Genomic DNA, 21,673 nt, shown 5'->3' with positions numbered 1-21,673 from the left:
TTGGTGTCTGAAAAAAAACTGTGCTCTTTAGAAATCAGTGTGTTCAAAATTCATCAGTGCTACTGCACAGTTTCTGCAGGATTTAAGAAGGTAAATGTAAGACTTTTTAGAATCGTTTTAAAGTCCAACTAAAGAATGTATATAAGGAACAGATTGAATGGAGCTCAATGTTTTAATATGGTCTCTTAATGTAAATGCCTTGTATTGGCAATGCTTCAAAGTATCTGCCAATGGGTTTTTCAACCCATTTTTCAGACAAGTTTTCATTCCCCACTGACAGATATTTGTTCTTGTTTTAAGCATAAACTTAATTTTGTTTAATTTCTCAGAAAAATCCTATAGCTTTACCTAGTTGTGTGCTTTCGTCCAATGGTCGTGTCCAGGCAGATTTAATAGACTCGTGGTAGAGGTGAGTCTTTGAGTGATCTCGAACTATGGACCACAGACTGGCCAAAGGCCTCTCCAGCTCTACTGCTCCAAGAAACCCATGAGCTGAGGGTCTGGAAGTAGCCTTGTGAAAGACCTGAATGCCTCTCTCCACACCTTGATGCCTGGTGAGAAATGGAATATGAGGACTGAATACATCTAAGATGTTTACACATGCACAATATGCATATTAGCGTACCTCCAGCCAGCAGCTGCCTTCCCAGCCAGCAGATTCCTCACATCACCACCAGACGCCAAATATACCTAAAACAGACAAGCAAGTCCATGAAGCATTTCACATTGACATGCTCTTGCATATTTTGAAACATGAGTTGCAGTAGCATACTTCTGAAATAGCACTGGCAAGAGTGCAGTCTGCGATATCCAGATATGAAGTTGATATCGACGAAGGAGAGCCAAAGGAGAGGGTGCGTTGTCGAGCACAGGGAGGAGATGATGGAGTGGAGGAGAACTCAGGCTCATATCCAGTGGCAGATGTCTCCAGGCTGACATCTATAGAAAATAGGGGATCTGATTAATTAAGTGGATTCGAAGCATAGCCCTTGGGTTTGCAATTGTTTATGGGTTATTGGTCACCCTGGACTGACAGCCATCTACGCTGGGCTTTTGAAGTCTGCAACGGGATCACTGGAGGTCGAGTCCTTACTTTGAATTCTGAGACTCCATTTACCTGAGGAATGAGGTGAAGAGGTTGAAAAATAGCATTTTAAATAGAAAAAAACATGGAAGCATGTTAAACTTTTTAGTGTGGTTCCTTACCTGTATTAATGGTGAGGTAATGTCTTTCAGTAAGGCAGTATTGCTGCTGTTGTACCCTGAAGTGGGGCTTGAGGAAAGACTCAGGTTCGAACCACTACATAAAGTACTGTTACTAATGCATGTGCGAAACCGCAGGTCATCCTACATAAGACACAGGGGGAAAAAATAAAGAAAAAATAAAACAGCAAAGTGCAGCAATCCTTGATCATTCTTGATTCTTATGAATAATATTTAAAAATGATTAAGTGTCTCTGACCTTCACTGCCTGTGAAAGAGCTTGCTGCTGTAGTCGTCTCTTCTCCTGTTCGGTCCTCTCACGGAGTCGGTCTCGTGCACGTGCAATCTCTGCTCTTGCCTCCTTGCGGGCTCGACTGTAGTCACGCAATAGATGCTCAATGTCAGATGGACATTGACCCTCCCTTCTTGGTGGATCAGGAACTCTGGGGGAGAACATCTGATTTAGTAAACAGAATTACAGAATATAACCAAGTTTGACATTCTGTGACATTTAGTCAGTTCCAAATCACCTGCTGGTTTCAACAATCTCTTGTCTGAGCTGCTGCAGATATTCCCTGCGTCTGCTTGGCAGTTCTGAAACTTTTTGAGATTGCTCTTCATAATTTATAGGGATCCGATGCTTACTGGGACTGAGGCTCCGAGCCCGACGACACATCTGGAGACGGGCTTCTCTGTCTTTTCTCAAACTTTCAATGCTCTTCCTATGCCTAATGACAAAATAGAATTCTATTTATAAGAACCTCTGAAAAGTAGGGGTGCTTTCACACTTTGTCTGATTGCTTGGTTTGAACCACATTTTTATTGCTTCCAATGAACCAAATTCTAATGACAAACAAACCTGGGTACACACCAAAAGTGCTAGTGTGAAAGCACCCTAAATGTATTTCCAAAGAAAAAAAATTATTTAGTAATACTTTAATTCATATGTAATCACAGATTATACAGACCTGTTAAGGAGCTCTTGTTTGTTACAGGCTGAAGATGCCTCTTTAGAACCAGACTTGAGAATTTTAAGCAGAGTGTCTGTTTCCCCTTGGCCATAGTGCAGCTTGGCCTCTGTGAGTTCAACAGTCAGCTGATGAGGACTCAGATCCATATGTACAGAGGCTAAAACCCGCTCGCGTTCTTTCCTCAGCTTCTCAATTTCATGTGCTCTCCTGTCCGTTTTCCATGATGGCACTTGCCAGTAACTGGGGCTGAGCTTTGTGAAGTGCTGTCCAGGTCTGTGTATTTTAAGTGTTGATGGTGGCTGCTGATTGATGCCAGACCAGTTAGTAAATTTGTTGTGCATGGGCAGATCATCAGGGATCCACTGAAGTTCTTTGAGCGTGCTGATCTCTGCCAGAGGATTGATGCTGACCAGAACATCTGTGTTGCTCTCGCTTGGCACCAGAGACATCACATCATTTTCCTGCTGTTGCACAATACTTTGATTTGAATGATCCCAAATTTTTATTATATTCTCAGTTGATCTGTGACTCAACTGACTGTTCACAGTTGACAAATGAGATCTTTTTAGGTTTTCCATTTTAGACTGTCTGACGTTATCGGAGGATGATGCAAGTTGGACAGCAATGGTACTGCTTGGAAGGGAGAGGGACATTTTTTGTGGCTGAGATGGGGAACGGTTAATAGTGGGTTTACTTATTACCCAGTCTTCAACTTCATGCGAGTATTCATTTCTCTCTTTGTTCATGCGTTTGGTGCAGGGACAGATGCTGTTTGAGCAGTCATCAGATCCACCCAGATTTGGACAAAGGTCACTCAGGTTTTCAAAGGTCGCAGATAACACTGATGTTGATGCTGTTCTTGCATTTTTACTGTGAAGTACCTTATTTTCATGGTTGGCCATTTTATGACCTTTCAAAGGCATGTTGTATACATTTGAGTATCGTTTCTCTTGTCCCTCGGTTTTGTGGTTTGTTAAACTCTGGGTAGTTTTCACTTGTCTTTCTTGGGTGTATCTTGCAGCCTTCACAGTAAGGATAGGGGAGCATGCACGATCCATGAGCATAATTTGTTCATTAAAGCAATTCCTTAGGTCTACATTTCTGTGATAATTCTGCTTCTCCTCTTGTTTCATATGCGAGCGTTTTGCTCCAAGGTGGCTAGACGAAGACTTCTCTTTGAAGTAGTCTACTGTGTTACCTTCAAATGCTTTCATAGAGGGGGAATCCTGATTTGGCACACCGGTCTCTAATGAAAGAAACTTCTGGGAGGGAATCAGAAAATTCAGACACTCAGTTACATTTAAACCTTTGGGACGTAAATCAGGCAGGCTTTTAATCCTTTCAAAGGCCTGTTCACTTTCACATTTATTCTTCAAGATCTTGGCATCACCATCTAATTGGGACACATTGCAAGTATCTGAGCCAATCACTTTAACAATAACATTTACTTCATGGGCCATAGCGTTCTTTGACACTGGAGCATCCTCTGTTTGGATCCTAATGTCCACGGACGTTTGTGTAGAACAGTCTTTCTTGAAGTTACTGCAAGAATGCACAGTTGAAATCTGAAAACAGTGTTCAGGATGGTCATATTTTGGTGGCTTTTCCCTAGTTCGCATACCCTGTATGTTCCCCAGAAGATCAGAGGTGTTGACTATTAGGTCAGAGAGATGTTCAGACATGTTCTGTAGACTTGCCCATGTGGTTAGGGCACCATTCCCTGGTTTGGACACTGGTGTCTGTGTGCTGCTTCTTCTGTGATGGCTCTTTCTTTTAAGGTCTTTATTAACCTCAATGGTTTGTGTGCCATGATCACACCTGCTTGGACTCGAATGTTCCTGAGATTCATACTCAGAGGAGTAGACCAGCACTATTTCACCAACTTGACCTGAACTGTGGCGTAACTCCGCTGAGGCACAATTGTAAGAGTCACATTTCAAAACTGTTAGGGTCTGCTTTTTTGAACCACTAGAGGAATGAGAAGCTGCCTTCAGCAGAGGTTCAGAAGAAATTTGATATTTAGAATATTCATTACTACTCAGTGTGCTAGAAAGGCCTTTATGATTTACAAAAGCACTCAAATGGGAACAGAAAGGGGAGTCCTGAATATTTAGGCCATTGTCTACACTGCAGCACCTTGTCATATTCTTGTTGGAACAATTGAGTGAAGAGTGTTTGCAGGATATATTGGCAGCACTTCCAAAGGCCTGCTTTTTGTGGATTGCGGTGTTAACCCCCATAGTAGTTTTTGAATGAATAAATGGGTTAATATCACTTGAGGCAAAATGCATTGCAGAATCTCTTGTCTGTGGGACAGTATCCTCAAATGGCTGAGCATGGTCTTCCACACAAGCTAAAATATCTTCGGAAGAAGCATTCTTCCTTAAATGAATGTCTTTATTACCATTCGATTCAGTCATCTCTATCTTTCGCATTTCTTCTTTAGAACCATAATCTTGCTGATATGCAATTTTCTCAGCTTTGCTACGCATGGCAACTCCAAACATAGAGGGTGGCATACCAGTGCTAGGCTGCTGGGTGTATCTCTGTCCTGATTGTTCTTCTAATGATCTTGGACTAATTGTTGAAGGTGAAGAAATGCTTAGTTCGTCAAGTAGAGGACGTTTGTATTTGCCAAGAGCATTTTGACGGGTAGGAAGCAGGTTTGCCTGAGAAGCAGGTTTGGTACGAGACACATGACCTTTAGATGTGGTACTCTCATTCAAAGATAAATCAGGTGTTGAATCAGTGGATGAACTTGGAGGTGCTATAAAGTGGGCCTTTCTGTATCGCTTTTGTTTTCCTTTCCGTCTTTCATCATTACCATTGCCAACAAAATGTTTTGTAGCTTCCGCTGCTGTGACATGTTCTGTAGATTTACATCTGCTATTATAATATTCCTTTGTATTTTGACTGGAATGAGTCTGTTCTGCATTGTGATATACCTCAACAGATTTATTAGGCTCTCTTCTTTGCATACAAGTTGACTGGTGATTTTTAGACATATTTAGCTCTTGATTTTTCAGTGGTTGGTTATTAAAACTTTGCATTCTTTCATCATTATACTGAGATGTAACCTCCATTTCCATTTGATTACTTGTGTAGATAGACTGATTCTCTGATTGTGGATCCTTGTCGATTTTTCCAGAATCACAAGTTTTAAGCAACTTGTGCATTTGTTTACTTGGTGGTGCCTGGCTTAAATCTGAAAGAGTGGCATCTTTTCTTAAATTTTCAGAGTTACCGTTGTATATGTGCTCCACAGGTCTTTCTTTGTTTTCATCACAATTACTACTGATAGTAGCAGTTTCCACGGAATGTTTAGCACAAGTTTTATCTTGGCTTACACAACCATTATATTTTCCAAGGTTTCCTGGACCAAATTCATAAAATGTAAGATTGCTTGAAGGCCGGGCTTCAGGAGTAGGGTAATTACCATACACTGTTGAGTGGTAATGTTCCATACTTGATACTGAAGAGCTATATGAAAATATATTTTTATTTTGTGCCTCCATGGTTTGCTGAAAAGTATCAGCCACATCTTCGGAGTGCACACCTGAGACAGTATGTTTCACTGTTGCTTCGATGGACAATGATACCCGAGGAATGCTCCAATTACTGGACTTTACTGGAGTTGAGACCTTCATAGGACATTTTTCACTTGGTGAGCACAAAGTTTCATTCAAAAGTCTTGAATGTCGATGTATAAGTGGTTTATCATCAAAATTGTGCATTTCCATAGAGGCCAGTCCACTTTCATTTCGTTCTGTTTTGTTGTCGACTACCTGTCCATTCTGGTGCATGCACTGATTCACTTTCTGAACTTTCTCCAAACCATTTGTCAGCTTAAGAGATAAAGTATCTTGTGCATACATGCAGAGAAGCATTGGTTTTAATACTGTGGCTCTACCACCCTCCAAAACCCTTTCACTGATGCAATCTTTAGTTTGAACAGGGTTTGAAGCATCAACATTATCCTTTCTTAGCTGGGTGCAGACAATAATGTTCTCTCTTGACGTATTCACATCAATAATAGTTTCTTTGACACACGACAACACTGATTCACTTGTTTTTAGTTTATCTGCGCTCTGGTCCTCTATAGTGCAGTATAGTACAGATTCCAAGTTATCACTGACATATCCACATTTTGGATTTTCTTGTTCAACTTTCCTCTCTTTCTTCCTTACAATATGATCTTCTGTGCCACTGGAGTTCAAGACTGCCTGATCCTTCATAGTCAAAGAATGTCTTAATTCTGTTTGTGAATCACTGTTCTCCAAGTGTACAGTAGAGTTGTCTGTGTTAATCTCTGATTTTGACATACATGAGAAAGTCTGGGAACTATTACTTTTGCCATGTCCAGCCCGAGTACTTTTGTTATCAAATTCATGTTTGTTTGTTTTGAACTTAAAATCATCCAGTTTACCTAAATAATTGTTTTCATTCTTTGTGTTTGACTCTTGATCCTCACTACAGTCCTCTCTTAGAGACATCATAAAATGTTCTTTTACCGCCTCTGATATTTTATCATTAATTGCAGAGTCGCTCATCTGAAAATAACGGTTATTGGCCTTTCTCTCCATAATCTGACATGCATCTTTTCTATCCTCTTTACTGTTGTCAATAATGTTTTCAATCTCTGAACTCCTCAAGGATTTCAGGCTAGTACAATTTGTTTGTGTCAGCCCACTATCGCATACACTGCTGCCATTTCTAAAAGTATTAATGTGATCTTTGCTGATTAAAGTCTTGTGACCATCCCTGGCTAATGGTGCATTTTTTATTTTTTTGTCTTCTAGCTCTTGATCAGAGTTTTCCATCGTATCAGCTGTTAGCCAGTTTTCCAAAAGAGATGTATTTTTTACAGATTCTTCATTGATAGTTGAACAAGCAGACAACTGTTCCTGATTCATATTTAAAAGTGCTGTCTCAGTGTCTGAAAAATCTTCATCACTTTTCTTTGGAAGTTTCACATTTCCCACAAAGCCTGCATGAGAGTCTTTCATTTCGCATGTTCCAGTGAGTGTCTCATTCCCAAAGTGTTCGCCATCTGTGCCAAATCTATTAAGTACTACATCATGCTTCTCTGATTTTTCTATTGTCAATGCATAATCTTTGGTATCTGTTGTAAAAGCCATTTCTGTGCACTGTTTTGTATAGAAATTCTTATTTTCTTCATCACAGTGTCCAGTGATTGTGTCATTTTCAGTGCTAGCAGTGCTGTGCGATTCATTTATAGTCTGCACTGCTTTAGAGTTCTTAACCTCTGGATCTCCTGCGTTGTCGCATGTTGAAACCTGATAGCCCATTGTCAGGTTTAAGTTTGACTTCAGAGAACAATCTGCAGGGTGTATTGGATATGATGATGGCTCCTCTCTAACATGTGAAACTTCCCTACTAGAGTTAACTGGGAAGCAAGTGGTACTTGTTGAGATCTCACCATCTTTGGAACAAGAGTTGATCAGCAATGCTTTAGTCACAGTGGGATTCAGTGGTTCATTTTCAGTGGTTGGTTTATTTGGATGTGCTACCCCATCTGAACTGGTATCTGTAGAATCACAGACTGTCTGAGTTGTACATGGTTCTGCACTGGTAGTCCGTTCCTTAAAATCCATCTCCTGCCCTGTGATAAAACTGAGATCACTCTCTAACAACAGGGTATTTTCAAAGGATGTGCTGTTTTGTTCTTCAAGTGTTGTATTTTCATCCTGAGTGGAGTCAGAACGATGTGATCTCTGGGTTTCTGAGACATTCATGTTGTCTGACAGATCAAGACTAGTAGAGCTTTGGCATCTACTGCTCTCTATTAGTGTGTGTGGATCCTGTTTGAGCAAGTGTCCTGAAGCCATGATGATTCTGGGACTGTCTGCTGCATCAGTAGATGACCAAGCATCAGTAAGAGCAAGTGGATTCTCTGTCTCTCTGATACTTGCACTGCTACAGGGTTTAGATTCAGATGCTAGACAAGAAAAGTGTGAAGGCACTTTAGCCATGCCTGGGCTGTTCTCAGTTTTCGACTTCTGACTAACATTAAGGCTCCAGAAAACCTCTGCAGGTACATCTTTGGAAATTCTCATCTCCTCTTTATTGCCGATTGCCTGAGAGATGCATGAAGCTGGTACTGTAGGGGTGGTTAAGTGGCTTGGAACTTTTTTAAACCTCAGCACTGGCCTGGCAGTCACATGTTTCCCGCTGCTCTCCATACCAATAGAATCTTGAGACATCTGACTGTCTTCACTCTCAGCGTCACTGGAATCACATTCCTCCTGCTGAAGTTGCTCAGCCAGAGCTGTAGCATAAGCTGATGACAGTGAATCCAATGAGAAAATACTATCACAATCTGAAGATCTGTTGGGATCCTCCCAACCACCATGTTCCACCCATCGAGCTGTTTCTTTTTGCACTGCAACCCATGGCTTGGTGCTCGTTAGAACTTCTGCACTACGCCAGTGTCTCTGTTGCTTATATTTTAGTGAGTTAAGCTGCTCCAAACTTTCATAAGACACTGTCGGCTTGATAGGGCACTTTTCCCGTTTTCTCTCAAAGTCTTTCAGAGTCTTGGTTTTGTTTGACTTCTCATTAAGCTGACTTGTTGCTTTGTTCACAGATTTCACACTTCTATGTCCCCGTGAGCCTGGTGGTGGCTTGTAGAAAACTTTTGCCAAAGCAGTTCTGATCCCAGAGCCAATGGAGTGGGAAAAAACCTTGCGGAAGGTCCCTAAACCTTTATTTCCACCTTGAGATAAAGTCTTTGTTCCCTTCAAAGGACTTTTCTGTTTTATTATTGGTAATACTTTTCTAGTGGATTTGATGTTTGAATCCAAACAGTCTTGGTCACTTGTGCTTTTCTTGACTATCAACCTTGAGGAAGCAGTTTTTAATTTTGTAGCTTCAGCTGAACTTGCATTTTTTATGGGACTTTTGACGCTGTCTGAAAAACTGGCCCAACTTGAGGATCCTTGGTCATATCTTGAGGGCATTGTATTGGAACGTCTTCTAATCTTTTGATCTTGGAGACATTCATCAGATTCCCATTTAGTGGCACGAGCAAAGCAAGCTAGAGATGTTGTAAACTCAAAAGATCTATTTCTTTTGAGGAACTGGCTGCTTGGAGAAAAATAAAAAAATATATATATTATTTTATTTTTAAAAAGTAAAAACAATCCACTGTTCATGGTGTACTATTTAATCTATGTAAACTAAACATGAATAACACCTTGTTCGATAAGATTTACTACTTCATTCTTTAGACCAGGTAAACTCAAAAACATGCACAGTGGGTCTCATTCACTAAAAATTGCATTATTTTATTCATATTCACATACAAGGGAGAACATCTCATGAAAAAATGTCTGCCTAACATGTATGTACGGTACACACTTGGATTTGTTCTTAACGTTAATAAATCTGAAGTATTATAAGTGGCTTTCCACACAACCCTTTCTTTAGAGCCTTTCATCACTCTCAGCAAACATATGACGTTCTCTATAGACAAGCTTTCGCCTGAGAGCATACGCAGCAAGATCCTGGCGCAATTCCAATCCTCAAAACCAGTTCAAACACAACAAAAGTCTTTTATACAGACCCAGATTACACACACAAATTTGTGTGTTTGCATGGTTAGTGAATGAGACCCCATTTTAGTTATTCATATGGTTTATACCCACCTGAAAATAGGAGTGTGCTGGGGGTACAGTCGGGACAGTAGAGCAGCAGAAAATGAATGCCTTCGTAAAGTCATGGGACGTCCCCTGGACTTTGAGGGGTACCCGAGGTCTGGAGATGAGGCTTCATCGCCCCCTTGTAGAAGCTCATTTTCCAGCCTCTGCAGCTCTCGCTTCGCCTCCAACAGATGGCGCTTTCGTGCAATCTTCTCCAGTTGGTAATGTAACCTTTTGCGGCACACGCGATTCTCAGCTCTGCGCAATGCATGGTGCTTCAGCAGTTCCTCCTGCACCACTCTTTTCCTGTCACCCATTAAAGGTGATGGTGGGACTCTTTCAGCGCTGCCTTCCTCCTCAGTCTTCTGACTTGATAAACCACTATGAAGTATGAGATCTGTCTGAACCCCTGACTCCAATGTTCCCTTTTCCCTGTGGGCTTCAAGCTGTTGCTTTTCTTGCAAGATCCACTGCTTGACTGTAGATGCAAAAGAAACCAGAGTTTAGAGGCACGTAAGGCTTTATAATTGAATAGGACAATTTCTTATTGTCAGTTATGCAATATTCATTTGTTTTAAGCTTTGTCTTAGGCTATGTAAAATATTTACTGTATTTGCTATCAAAATAACATCCAGAATGAAAATATCTCCACACAAAGTGTGTAAAACATAATCAATGTCTTAATCCATTACTTGAAAGCCTACATTTTAGGAGAAATAAAGTTCCTTACTGAAGAGAATATTATATATTTTCAACTCTTCTGAATGGTAAAAATGCATTAGAGTACAACTCAATGCGTTTTGTACTCACTCTCAGTGTGCTGCTGTCGGAGACGTGCCTGCTCTCTTTCCAGATCTCTCTCCGCTCTTTTCTGCTCCATCTGAATCTCCTCTCGTAGACACTCTATGTACCACTGCTGCTCCTCTAGTTGCTGTCTGGGAGCCGTCCCATTGCTGTTCTCATGACCACCTTCTCCTGCAACCCTGAGCACACAACAAATGCAAACTCATACACTGAGGATGATGCACTAGCCAACCAGAAATATGACCATTTCTGCAAAATTATATAAAAAAAAATAAAAATAATAATTTAATGAAATAACACATTACAATAACACCGCAAACAAACTAATTTACTTCCATCCCTCATTTCTTTTGTTGTCTGCATACTCACTTGTAGCGCCTGCGTAGAATCATGCATGAGCATTGGATGAATAGGAATTCTCAAAAGCGATTAGCCCGGAAAAACTTTGTTCAGTAAACTCTTCTTCGTTTGAGACAACACCTTTCAAGACACTCAAGATCTTCCTCTTGAGTTTTATTTTCCGGCAGTTTTTACTTTCAAGTAACGTTAGTCGCTGTGGACTTTTCCTTCAGAAGAACCAGAAGTAAAAACTTCCAGCTGACTCCTCACAAACTCATCAAACGACCTCCGTTATCTACGTTAGTCGCTGTGGACTTTTTCTTCAGAAGAACCAGAAGTAAAAACTTCCAGCTGACTCCTCACGAACTCATCAAAAGACCTCCGTTATCTACCGCATCCGGACTCTTTTTCAGCGATCGAAAAACCAATGCAAGTAACCGCTTAAAATTATTCAGATGTGTGTTTAAATTTCAGTCCCTTTTAAGGTGATTTTTGGATTCTTTGATGATTTTCCATGGTTGTGGTTAAGTGATGTGAAATACTGCCATTCTTTTCTATTCTCTATCTTTTCCTTACTTTGTTTCATTCCGTGTATATATATGTTTTAGTTAGTTATATGTTAGATATAGTTTCATTTTATTAAATCCCTTATATTCACAACGGATTGTTTCTGTTTACTGTTCACAGTTCCAAGTCAATGAATGTTTGAACCTTTGCTACATTTGGCTAAGAATTACTGCTAGCACTGCACAAAGAAGGACAGTTTATTGTTCCGTGGCCGGAAAAATAAACATTCCTTGAATCGATAAATGATTATATTGTCTGCTCGGTGGACGGACAGATCAAATAATTGTAATATTGATTCTGCTACAGTTAATTCGAAGATATAATCTAAATATTTATTATGAATCATAACCAGTTATAATTCGTCATAAATATTCCCCTTTTTAGAGCTAATAATAATAATAAAAACATTACACACTATAGTAACACAAGCAACACAAGGTAAACTCTATAAACAATTTTCTCCAGAGGGCTCATTACCAGTTCAACATTTAGAAACACCATGAACTTGTACAATATATCTATGGTTTGAAATTGTATTGCTCTTGAATGAACAAAACATTTACCTGGTGTCAGAACAGGGTGAGTTGAGCTCTGTAGAGTTGTAGACCAGACCTCCATCACTGATCTGCATAGATAAAAAATAATTCAAGCAAATCTAAATTTTGTGCATTATGTTTATAAGATAAAAAAAGAATTCTGGTATGTAAACATTGATGTTTAATCATCATGTTTAATGAGTAAATGTTAAAATTTTCCATTTTTGGGTGAATTAACCCTTTAAAAAGTCTCTTCTGACAACTTAAAATATCTAAAAAATAAGTCACACTTAAAATTGTCTGAATGTCATAGTACTAGCTGCAAAATATCAAAACAAGTGGCATTCACAAACAAATGATGCTACTCATTTTTCCTGAACTACCATCTAATCTCAAGGTCATTTTAGTGGATATACAGTATGCAGTGCAAAGCAAAGTCTGTACCCGTCTTCTCTCCCTCAGAACAGCTGCCTCTGCAGGGTGGTTGAACCTGAACTTATGGGGTCCTGCTAAGGTAACCACTGCACCTTAGGAGAATAGAGATACAATAATACATCAGGATACTCTCAATATCCACAAATGTAAATACATAATTTTGTTTTGCTTATTTTGTTTTTGCTTACATGAAATGGGTATAGTGGGTTGTTTTCTGCACATTGCATTTACCTTGTGCAAGTCTGCAGGGCTCCTTGATCTCTCTTTCATTGACCATGCAGATGTTCCCCGAGACTGGCTTCAGAGTCACCACCTCGTTCTTATTCTCAATCTCGCAGGTGGAACCTTCTGGGAAGACTGAGGGGTTGAGGTGCAAGTTATTCACTGCTGTCCACTTAAAACAAATACATTACCAAACAGGCCTTTAACATACTGGTGTTAACACACGTCTCTAATTAATATACATTATGCTACAATCAAGATGTACTGTATCCCAGACCACTTCTGACTTTCAGACATTTTTTTTTTACTGGAAATTTGAGTTCGAATCATTTGCAAGAGCGTGATTATAAACACTACAAAGCTGTGAAAGCAGACTAGCAAGTAGATGAGTTTCCCTGTTTGGCATGAGCTTGTGTTAACCACAGACCTTATTTCAGGCATTTAACCAACCCCCTATGCAAAAAACTTTTGGGACGTTGGGACATTGGAACTGGAAGTGCTAAAATTGCTCATTCGTTTCTGGGTTTAGGCCTACAAAAAAAAAAAGTCATCCCTGCAGCACTCTATATAATGCTGTTAGTACAGGATGTAAAAGGACCATAGTACTTAAAGATGCTAAGATGAATATGAGATACCTATGTGAGGCTCTTTCAGATTGTCATCCTGAGGCCCGATTCTTGTCACCCCTTCCTGTAGCACCAAAATAAAACAAACATTAATAGGAGTCAATGTGAGGATTTAGTATATGCCATGTTCCAAAACAAAACATTTTCTTCTTCCATGTCTTATTTTTTTGTTCCTTATACACCTCAAAGCCAAGCAAGGGATTTGTCTACTGTTTATGAAGGATAAAATGCTTGCTTATATAAGCCCGGACACATGGGCACACAATCACTCCCAGGTGGATTTAGCTTTTAAAGCAAAGAAAACTGCTGAAATTGCACAGCCGTGAGCCTTTTACGGGCTATTAGTACTAACCTCTTTGCACAAATAAAGTAAGTAAACACCACTGAGTAACTCAATACAAAAGAGGAAAGTGAAAAGAAGAGGGGGGAATGTATGGACCATATGACCAAAGCTCTGGGCTGTTTTACCTTCCTGTGAGAGCTATCTCAAGAGTTTTATACACAGAACAAGAGTAGAAAAGACAGAAGCGAAATGAAGGGAGAATCTATTGGAGGGAAAAGAGAAAGAATCATTGGTTAATGACCCGAAAGAGAGAGAAGACTAGCTGAAAGATATATGCATGTGACAGGAAAAAAGCAATGTATTGCGTATAACTAGCTGAATAATTCTACCCGAAGGTGGTAGATGGTGACCCCTGTGCTGAGGACGTCTGGCTCTAGATCGATGAGGTGGGGCAAGAGCGAGTGAATGAGAACTCCTGCTCTGTCCTGGTTAATGTCCACACTGTAGCGCTCCAACAGGGCTCGCTTATCACACCAACTGTCAGACCAGTCTTTAGTCAGCTGCTCCACCTGCAGAGGAAACATGAGCGACTGAAAATTAGAATTATGAGAATTAAGTCTTGATTGTGAGATTCATAACCACAATTGATTTAGTAACAATGTGTAGTGTCACAATTGCGAGCTATAAAGTTGCATTTACATGAAATCATGTTGCTATTGTAAGATAACGAGCAAAAATGACAAGATTTAAAGTCACATTGTGAGGTATGAAGTCAAAATAACAAGAAAGTTGCAACTGCAAGATATAGACGCAAGTATGAGCAGTCGCAATAGCGAGATTTAATTGTGAAAATTGTGAGCAATTACAAGAAACCAATCCGCAATCATGATATATAAAGTCACATTGCATGATATAAAATGCAACCTTGGTAAGCATAAGAGACTTTTTTCAAAAACAAAAGATCTTATCGGCCCCAAATTTTTAACCAGCAGTGTACATAAATAAGAGCTCGTACAGAACTAGCTCAGAATTAATATCAGACTCCAGTTTTTCAAGTAGGTGGACTAACCTTCAGTTCATTCTGTAGGACTATATCAGACAAGCTGCCTTCTCTCTCATCACTGAGAGACGGACTGGGGTTCCTCTGCTGTGGATGGAAAAGACAATTATCAGTCAGCACAACTTTTAACTTATATAAATGTGGAAATCAATAGCCTTGAAACACCATGTCCTAACCTGGGCACCTGACAAGTGTCCATTCCATTTTAATCCTAACCAGCTGCAACAGTAAACAGCACATGACAACAAGACTTGGTTTCTGCTAATGTTTATGGTACAAAGTAGTCCTGCCCACATTGAAATCTCATTTGTCAACTTCAAACTGCATATAGCTCATTAGTAAACTTCAGATACATGTTCTAAATGGCTTGTAATGTTGGTGCAATTAGTTGACAGTGACACTCAAAACATGTGTTGCAGTTAATCAGGTCAAGCTGTTAAAGTCTGATACCATTTTAAAACTCAGCAGCATGCTTTTCAGACGATCAATTTCCTCTCGCAGTTCTCTGATCAACCTCACGTTGGCGTCCTAAGGTCAAACAAGAGGTTTGGTTTTAGTTTCATTAACATCATTTTCTGTTGATGTTGGTACAGCAAGTTCTACAGACATTTGGATACATTTGGACACACCTCATTGACTCTTGGCTTGTTGACGATGTTCCTGGCGTGAGCTGCATATCGGAGAGTGCTTAGAGTCTCATTGTAGCTGCTGCTGGATGGTGAGACAGCTGGAGGAAAATGAACCTCTGAATCAATTCCACTAGCACTGAAACCGATGCAACAAACAGCAAATCTTCACTCTGAATGACTTACTTGCAATCATGATGGTTTTGGAGTTGCCGCCCAGACTGTCTTTGAGTAGCCAGGTGAGGACAGAGTCCCTGTAGGGAATGAAGCATCGTCTGCGCCCGCTGCCCGACAGAGAGCTGGACTGGCTCCCCACAGTGCTCCCTTCACCCTCACTGAGCACACTGTTAATGCTCTGACTGCTGCTGAACATCTGAGAGTTTTGGGCTAGAGCAACAAAGCAAAATGTGATGACAAAGAAGATAAGAGAGGATAATAAGAGTATAGAAGGCCAGTGCCTACCAAGAGCAGAAATGACGATGCCAAGGGTGACAAGAGATTTGTTGATGTTGGCGCCTTCTGTTATTCTGTCTCTGCAGTACTGAGGGTCGGCTCGTTCACTGTCACAGCACAAAGAGAGATGTTTCAAGTCAAGTTAGCCCTTTACTGTTCACTGTTATGTGACCAACCACTAGAGGGCAACTTGGCCATATATCATTGTTTCATGTCAGTGAAAGCAATATTCTGGATTCTAAACTAGGAGGAGACTTTGATTAATTAAGCTCAAACAAAGACACTAACCTGCCAGCCAGGTCCACCAAGTTGATCTTGCTCACTATTTCTGATGGAAGGTTATTTTCTAGAATAGCCTACAAAAAGAAACCACTGTTTTCACAAGAATATACACCACCGTTCAAAAGTTTGGGGCTGGTAAGTTTATTTTAATGTTTTTGAAAGAAGCCTTTATTTGATTAATACAGTGAAGACAGTAAAAACTTTTACAATTACAATTTAAAATAATAAATAATACACTTTAAAATGCCATTTATTCCCACGATGGATATGCTGATTTGGCTGTTTCTTATTATTATCTATGTTGAAAACAGTTGCGCTGATTAATATTTTTGTGTTATATTATTTTTGTGAAAGCTGTAATTGTTTTTCAGGATTCTTGCATGAATAAAAAGTTCAAAAGAACAGCATTTATTAGAAATAGAAATCTTTTGTAACATTATAAATGTTTACTATTTTTTTTTATTAATTTATTCCATCCTTGCTGAATAAAAGCATTAACTTACTGACCCCAAACTGTACAAAAGCAGTATTGTAAAGGTGATTTCATTACATTTTTAGTACATGGATAATAAAGCTAAATATCTAGTGTGAAATATCTAGTGTGACCAGCAGCCATTTAGTTACACAACTAAAGTAGTCTAATGCAGTTTGTGATTAAAAGACTGATGAGAGATTTTCAGTTGCAGTGAATTGAGTGAGATTCAAACCTGTGTGTATTGAATGGTAAAGATGGCATGAGATCGACTGCTAGCATCATGGACGTGTGTAGCGGCTGTGATGCGGTTAGCAATGCCCTCTTCAAGCAGATCCACTGCTTGTTTGTAGTCGGTCACTACATGCTGAGAAAGGCCTATGATAGACACATAACAGCATCGTCATCCTTTCCCACGATTTGAGTCACAGACACTCTCTTCCTGCTAGAGAATAGAAATGTCCTTGTAAAAGGAACAAAATCAGGAAGAGATGATGCTAAATCATCTTTCAGTGTGTAAAGTGGCCTGTGGTGCTAAAACATTTACTAATTGGTCTTTTAGAGTGTAATCGGGCCTGAGTTTGGTCCCAGTTGTCGTGTGCGTGTCCACACAGTGACCACAACTTTGCAAGCAAAACATTTACATGAAACATTTAGTTGTTAGGTCTTAAAATATATTATGCATTTTAGTATTTGGACACTTTCTAGTTGTCCAACTGGTGGTTAATCTGTCAGGAATTAACAAAATGGTTCAAAATAATTGAAAAGATGAGTTGAATAATTGAATGAGAAAGGGTATATTTATTCGGTGCAAAAAAACAATTCATACATTTTAAGTGTCCCAAGTGTTCAAATACTTTTTGAGGTCACTGTGTTTACATGTGTGAGGAAAAACATCTTGATCAATACACAGTACCTCTCTACTCAGCTTCTAGCAGCCACATGGAAGTGAGCGAGGTCACTTCCTTTGCTGCACTGGGCTTTCGCTTAATACACACAATGACTGGATGTTGGACAAGAAGAAAGAGAGACAGAGAGAGAGAGAGCAAAAGAAAGAGGAGGAGCAGATACAGACATACACACTGGCTACTCTCAGCACAAGCTGTGGTGGGAATTGATTTACAAATGCAAACAGTCAGGAACGAATAACTTATACCTTTACCTCTTTAATAAAAATACACAACCATTCATCAAACGGTATAACACAGTGAGCGTTTTCCTCATGTTTTCATTAGTACTGCTTACACAAGGTAATTTGACTTAGTTTGAAGGGCTTCACCAGACTTTCTACAACAAATCAGCATGAAGGCCATTTTTAAGTTTGCTTTAGTGAACACTCACCCTGCACATAGGGCCCCTTCTCTGGGTGTTCTCGAACCCTCAGGGGTGCTGGCTTCTTCTGCTCTGCACCTCTCAGCAGATCACGCACACGCTCATTATAGATCTCTAAAAAACTGAGAGTGAAAACGAGGTTGTGATTTGCTTTTGCTTACAGACATACTTCTTGCTTCATTCACAGGACAGGCTTGCTGATTCTGTTGCGAAAGAGTCAAAGAAAAAGAAACGGAGGGTTTCCTTCTCACCTTATTTCAACTCTACAGCTCTGTCCATCTGCAGATTCAACTCCAGACCTAAAGAGACCCTTTAATAAATGGCAAAAGAGAGGCTTATTTAGTAAGAATATATTTATAGGTAACCACATGGACAAAATGAAAAGCTGGTAAAGAAATATCATTATGAGAGGGATAGCTCACCCAAAAATGAATTTTTTTCCATGTACTCAAATCATTTCCTCACCCTCAAGTTGTTACAAACCCATACGATTTTCATTCATCTTCAAAACAAAATTAAAGATGTATTTGATGAAACCTGAGAGATTTCTGTTCCTCCATTGAAAGTCTATGCAACCAAAAATTTGATGCTTCAAAAAGTTTAAAAGACATCATAAAAGTAATCCATATGTATCAAGCGGTTTAATCCAAGTCTTCCGAAAAGACACAACCACTTTTTTATGCACATCAAATATGGGAAACGCAAGTTTAACTGTACTTGCTTGATGCATGTGTGTTTAAATTGATTGTATCTCTTTAGAAGACTTGAATTAAACTTCTCAAGTTCACGGTTACAATGTCATTATGAACTTTTTGAAGCGTCAAAGTTTGGTTGCGCAGACTTTCAGTGGAGGGACAGAAATCACAAAAGTGGCTTTGGAACGACATGAGAGTGAGTAACTGATGACAGAATTTGAATTTTTGGGTGAACTATCACTTAAATGCCAGTGACTTACTTGACAGATCCTTGGTGTCAGTCCAATGGAGTCCTGCACAGATAAAGAGGACACATAATATTTAGGTTGAAATAATGCTTCACCAATGACTTTATCTCTGTCAAGTACTGTTACTCACTGGAGTTCCCATCATGGTGTAAGTTTTCCCTGAGCCCGTCTGTCCATATGCAAATAGACACACGTTATACCCCTCTGAAGCTCCAGACAGGACACTCACACCCAGGTCCTGAAACACCTAGAGGAGGAGAAAGCACACTTTTGATGCATGTGTGCTGACAAATTTTTCAAAGTCTGAACTTTTTTTTTAAGAAAAGAATGTTTTATTATTTATTTAATCTATTTTTTTTTTTACGCTTTCTGAAGAAAAACCTGCCAAGATGTCAAGATGTTCTGACACTCAGATGGCATTCTTGTTCTCTTTGAATGGGTTTGTTGAGAGAGCATGACTGTTGATCTGTGTTTATTTGAGAGAAAGAGAGCGAGCTTGTTCTCTGAAGGTTATCTGCATATGTTTGTGCATGTTTAGAGCAAAGCGAATGTGCTGCGTCTGTGTTCGCCTGAGATTCTCAGTGTGTGTGGAGATCAAACCTCTGCTGCTCTCACTGTAAGGAGAGGAGAAATGAAAACACAGAGACCTACTGCTCTCTCACCAGCCCCCCTTGGACTGCTTTATTTCCCTCTTTCTCTTCCTTCAGTCTATTTTTCTTCTGAATTGTTGAACCCATGTATCTTAATGACATCGCTTTGAAAGAATGTTCCACTACGCTGGCATTTATCCTGTGTTTATATTACACTTCATCTTGGCTAAGACAAGGGCTTGACACGTGTCTGGTGAGGGTAAAGTTCTCAATCAACTTTGCTGTTTTTAAAGAATAGTAATGTACCAAAATTGCAGCAACCAAAAATATTTGGCTAAAATAAAAAATTCGGTTTTAGCCAAAAATAATTTGGAGGGCCGAAACCACTGACCGAAACAGTAACGTTTAATTAGCTTTTCCAATATTGCATTTTGACTGTGTCAGCGTCTCTTTTGTGCACATAGTGTGGACTCACTTCATCGTGAGCAAAAATGATGCTAGAGTAGCAATATGTAAAATTTGTTCACCTGAAATATTGAAAAGCAGTTAATTGCCAAAGAACATGATTACATCTGTTTTAATGTATCACTTGAGAACACAACGCATTGAAAAGCATATAGAGTTCAATTGCCCACTTTTAGTTACCCAAGCTTTATTTTCTGTTTCTGTTTTTGGCCAAATGAAAACTTTAATTTGGGTTTCAGTAAAAAATATTGGTGCATCACTATTTTACAGAGGTAAGCATCACTATTTCTACTGCTCATAGTAGGGTTGGGGTTTTCTTTAAAGTGTACATAATAGTAATAGTGATCCATAAACAGTATATTAAAAAAAATACAATTAGATTACTGAAATAAACACAAATGTAAAGGAATAGTTCAAAAACTAATATTATGTAATCATTCATCACAATCTGTGAGATTTTTTTCCATTTCACAAAACTTGTATGAAAGACGAATTCACAAATCTGACTGATGTTTTCCATGGCACTGTTAACAGACCACTGGATAGGAGGATTATTATTAATTACACATGTAACACATGTGGACACTTTTATGGTCATTTTATTTTTTAAAGCTTGCACGCTCCATTTCCCATTCATTGTAACTTTACATTATTCAGATTCCTCCGTTTATGTTCCACAGAAAATCATAAAGGTTTGGAACAACATGAGGGTGAGTAAATAACAGAAATTTCATTTTGGGGTGAACTGTGCCTTTAAGACTGACACCCTGGACATGTAAGAAAACAACCCCTATTATAGTAGAGTAACTGTGAAGATGGGTAATAAAAGGGGCATTGTAGATCTCAAAGAGAAAGCATGTACACACTATAATAATGTTTAACAGCTAACACGAGAAACTAGAGCTATAAGACTGGCCAGTAAATGGCACTGTAATGTATTCTTCAAGCAGTCTTACCCTCATGCCAACTATAAAAAAACAATACAAAAAAACGTCTCAGGTTACTTGTGTAACCATGGTTCCCTGAGTAGGGAACGAGACACTGCGTCCTCTAGGGGTCGCTATGGGGAACGCCTCGTCGTGACCCGTGTCTGAAGCATACATTGAAAAAACACCAACTCGTTGGCCGGCGACAGCCATGACGTCACTACCGGTGCGACTCCAGTATAAATCGGCGCCGGGAGCTACACATCATTCACTTCTTCGTCTGAAGCTTGCGTCTGAATATTAATTAGACAGGCCAAAATCGACTTGCTCTCAGCAGAGCTCCTGAGAGGGGAGCTGTACAAATATATTGAGATGGTTTTTGGTACTTATACCGCAAATATATATTCTTAAGGACATCAAGACTTAAAATAAAACTCCAGAAAGGTGTAAAATATGTGACCTTTAAGTTACTGAAAAAGTTTTAGTTTCAGTTAAAGATAACACTGATAATATAATATGAAATGGAGATATTTCGTACACATTCAAATCTAAATAAAATTCATATTCTTTTTGCTGTGAGCACACAACTTGTTTGAGGTTTAATATTTCATACTTAAAGTGTCGTACAACTTGCAGGATTTTTTATTTAGTGCGATATCGTTGTTTTTTTTTTGCTGAGAAATTACTTGTTTTTCCAGATAATTCAATGTAAATGAAACTTAACTTTGATGTTTCTTTTTGTCTTGGCAGATTTCTAGGGTAATATATTCATAATTTACTTTTATTTAGGCTACTCAATTAAATATGTGTGTAGACAATATTAAGCGAATCAAGCGAATCACACCCACTGCTCCGGGTGTGTGTTCACGGTGTGTGT

At 39.2% G+C, this 21,673-nt stretch overlaps 1 protein-coding gene across 1 annotated transcript in view; it reads right to left on the bottom strand.

Moving 5' to 3' along the window:
* Window positions 1–325: 325 nt before the first annotated feature.
* The window catches only part of LOC107572014 (stAR-related lipid transfer protein 9-like), a 57,233-nt gene continuing 35,885 nt past the window's right edge, over window positions 326–21,673 (bottom strand). The window contains exons 4-29 of the mRNA XM_016258418.1: window positions 18,946–19,062; window positions 18,828–18,860; window positions 18,124–18,182; window positions 17,882–17,994; window positions 16,776–16,918; window positions 16,075–16,142; window positions 15,796–15,893; window positions 15,520–15,720; window positions 15,337–15,434; window positions 15,158–15,235; window positions 14,717–14,794; window positions 14,037–14,216; window positions 13,374–13,428; window positions 12,748–12,873; window positions 12,526–12,608; window positions 12,109–12,170; window positions 10,646–10,818; window positions 9,842–10,313; window positions 2,172–9,278; window positions 1,734–1,931; window positions 1,463–1,646; window positions 1,207–1,347; window positions 1,024–1,117; window positions 773–939; window positions 626–690; window positions 326–551 (exon numbers count right to left, since the gene is read on the bottom strand). Of these exons, the coding sequence (XP_016113904.1) occupies window positions 326–551; window positions 626–690; window positions 773–939; window positions 1,024–1,117; window positions 1,207–1,347; window positions 1,463–1,646; window positions 1,734–1,931; window positions 2,172–9,278; window positions 9,842–10,313; window positions 10,646–10,818; window positions 12,109–12,170; window positions 12,526–12,608; window positions 12,748–12,873; window positions 13,374–13,428; window positions 14,037–14,216; window positions 14,717–14,794; window positions 15,158–15,235; window positions 15,337–15,434; window positions 15,520–15,720; window positions 15,796–15,893; window positions 16,075–16,142; window positions 16,776–16,918; window positions 17,882–17,994; window positions 18,124–18,182; window positions 18,828–18,860; window positions 18,946–19,062 (10,419 nt within the window). The remainder of the gene's footprint in view (window positions 552–625; window positions 691–772; window positions 940–1,023; window positions 1,118–1,206; window positions 1,348–1,462; window positions 1,647–1,733; window positions 1,932–2,171; window positions 9,279–9,841; window positions 10,314–10,645; window positions 10,819–12,108; window positions 12,171–12,525; window positions 12,609–12,747; window positions 12,874–13,373; window positions 13,429–14,036; window positions 14,217–14,716; window positions 14,795–15,157; window positions 15,236–15,336; window positions 15,435–15,519; window positions 15,721–15,795; window positions 15,894–16,074; window positions 16,143–16,775; window positions 16,919–17,881; window positions 17,995–18,123; window positions 18,183–18,827; window positions 18,861–18,945; window positions 19,063–21,673) is intronic.

The sequence above is a fragment of the Sinocyclocheilus grahami genome, unplaced genomic scaffold (assembly GCF_001515645.1).
Source record: "Sinocyclocheilus grahami isolate Dianchi unplaced genomic scaffold, SAMN03320097.WGS_v1.1 scaffold1682.1, whole genome shotgun sequence".
NCBI lineage: Eukaryota > Metazoa > Chordata > Actinopteri > Cypriniformes > Cyprinidae > Sinocyclocheilus > Sinocyclocheilus grahami.
Note: the sequence above shows the minus strand (reverse complement) of the source record. Positions and strands in the feature narration are given on the sequence as shown.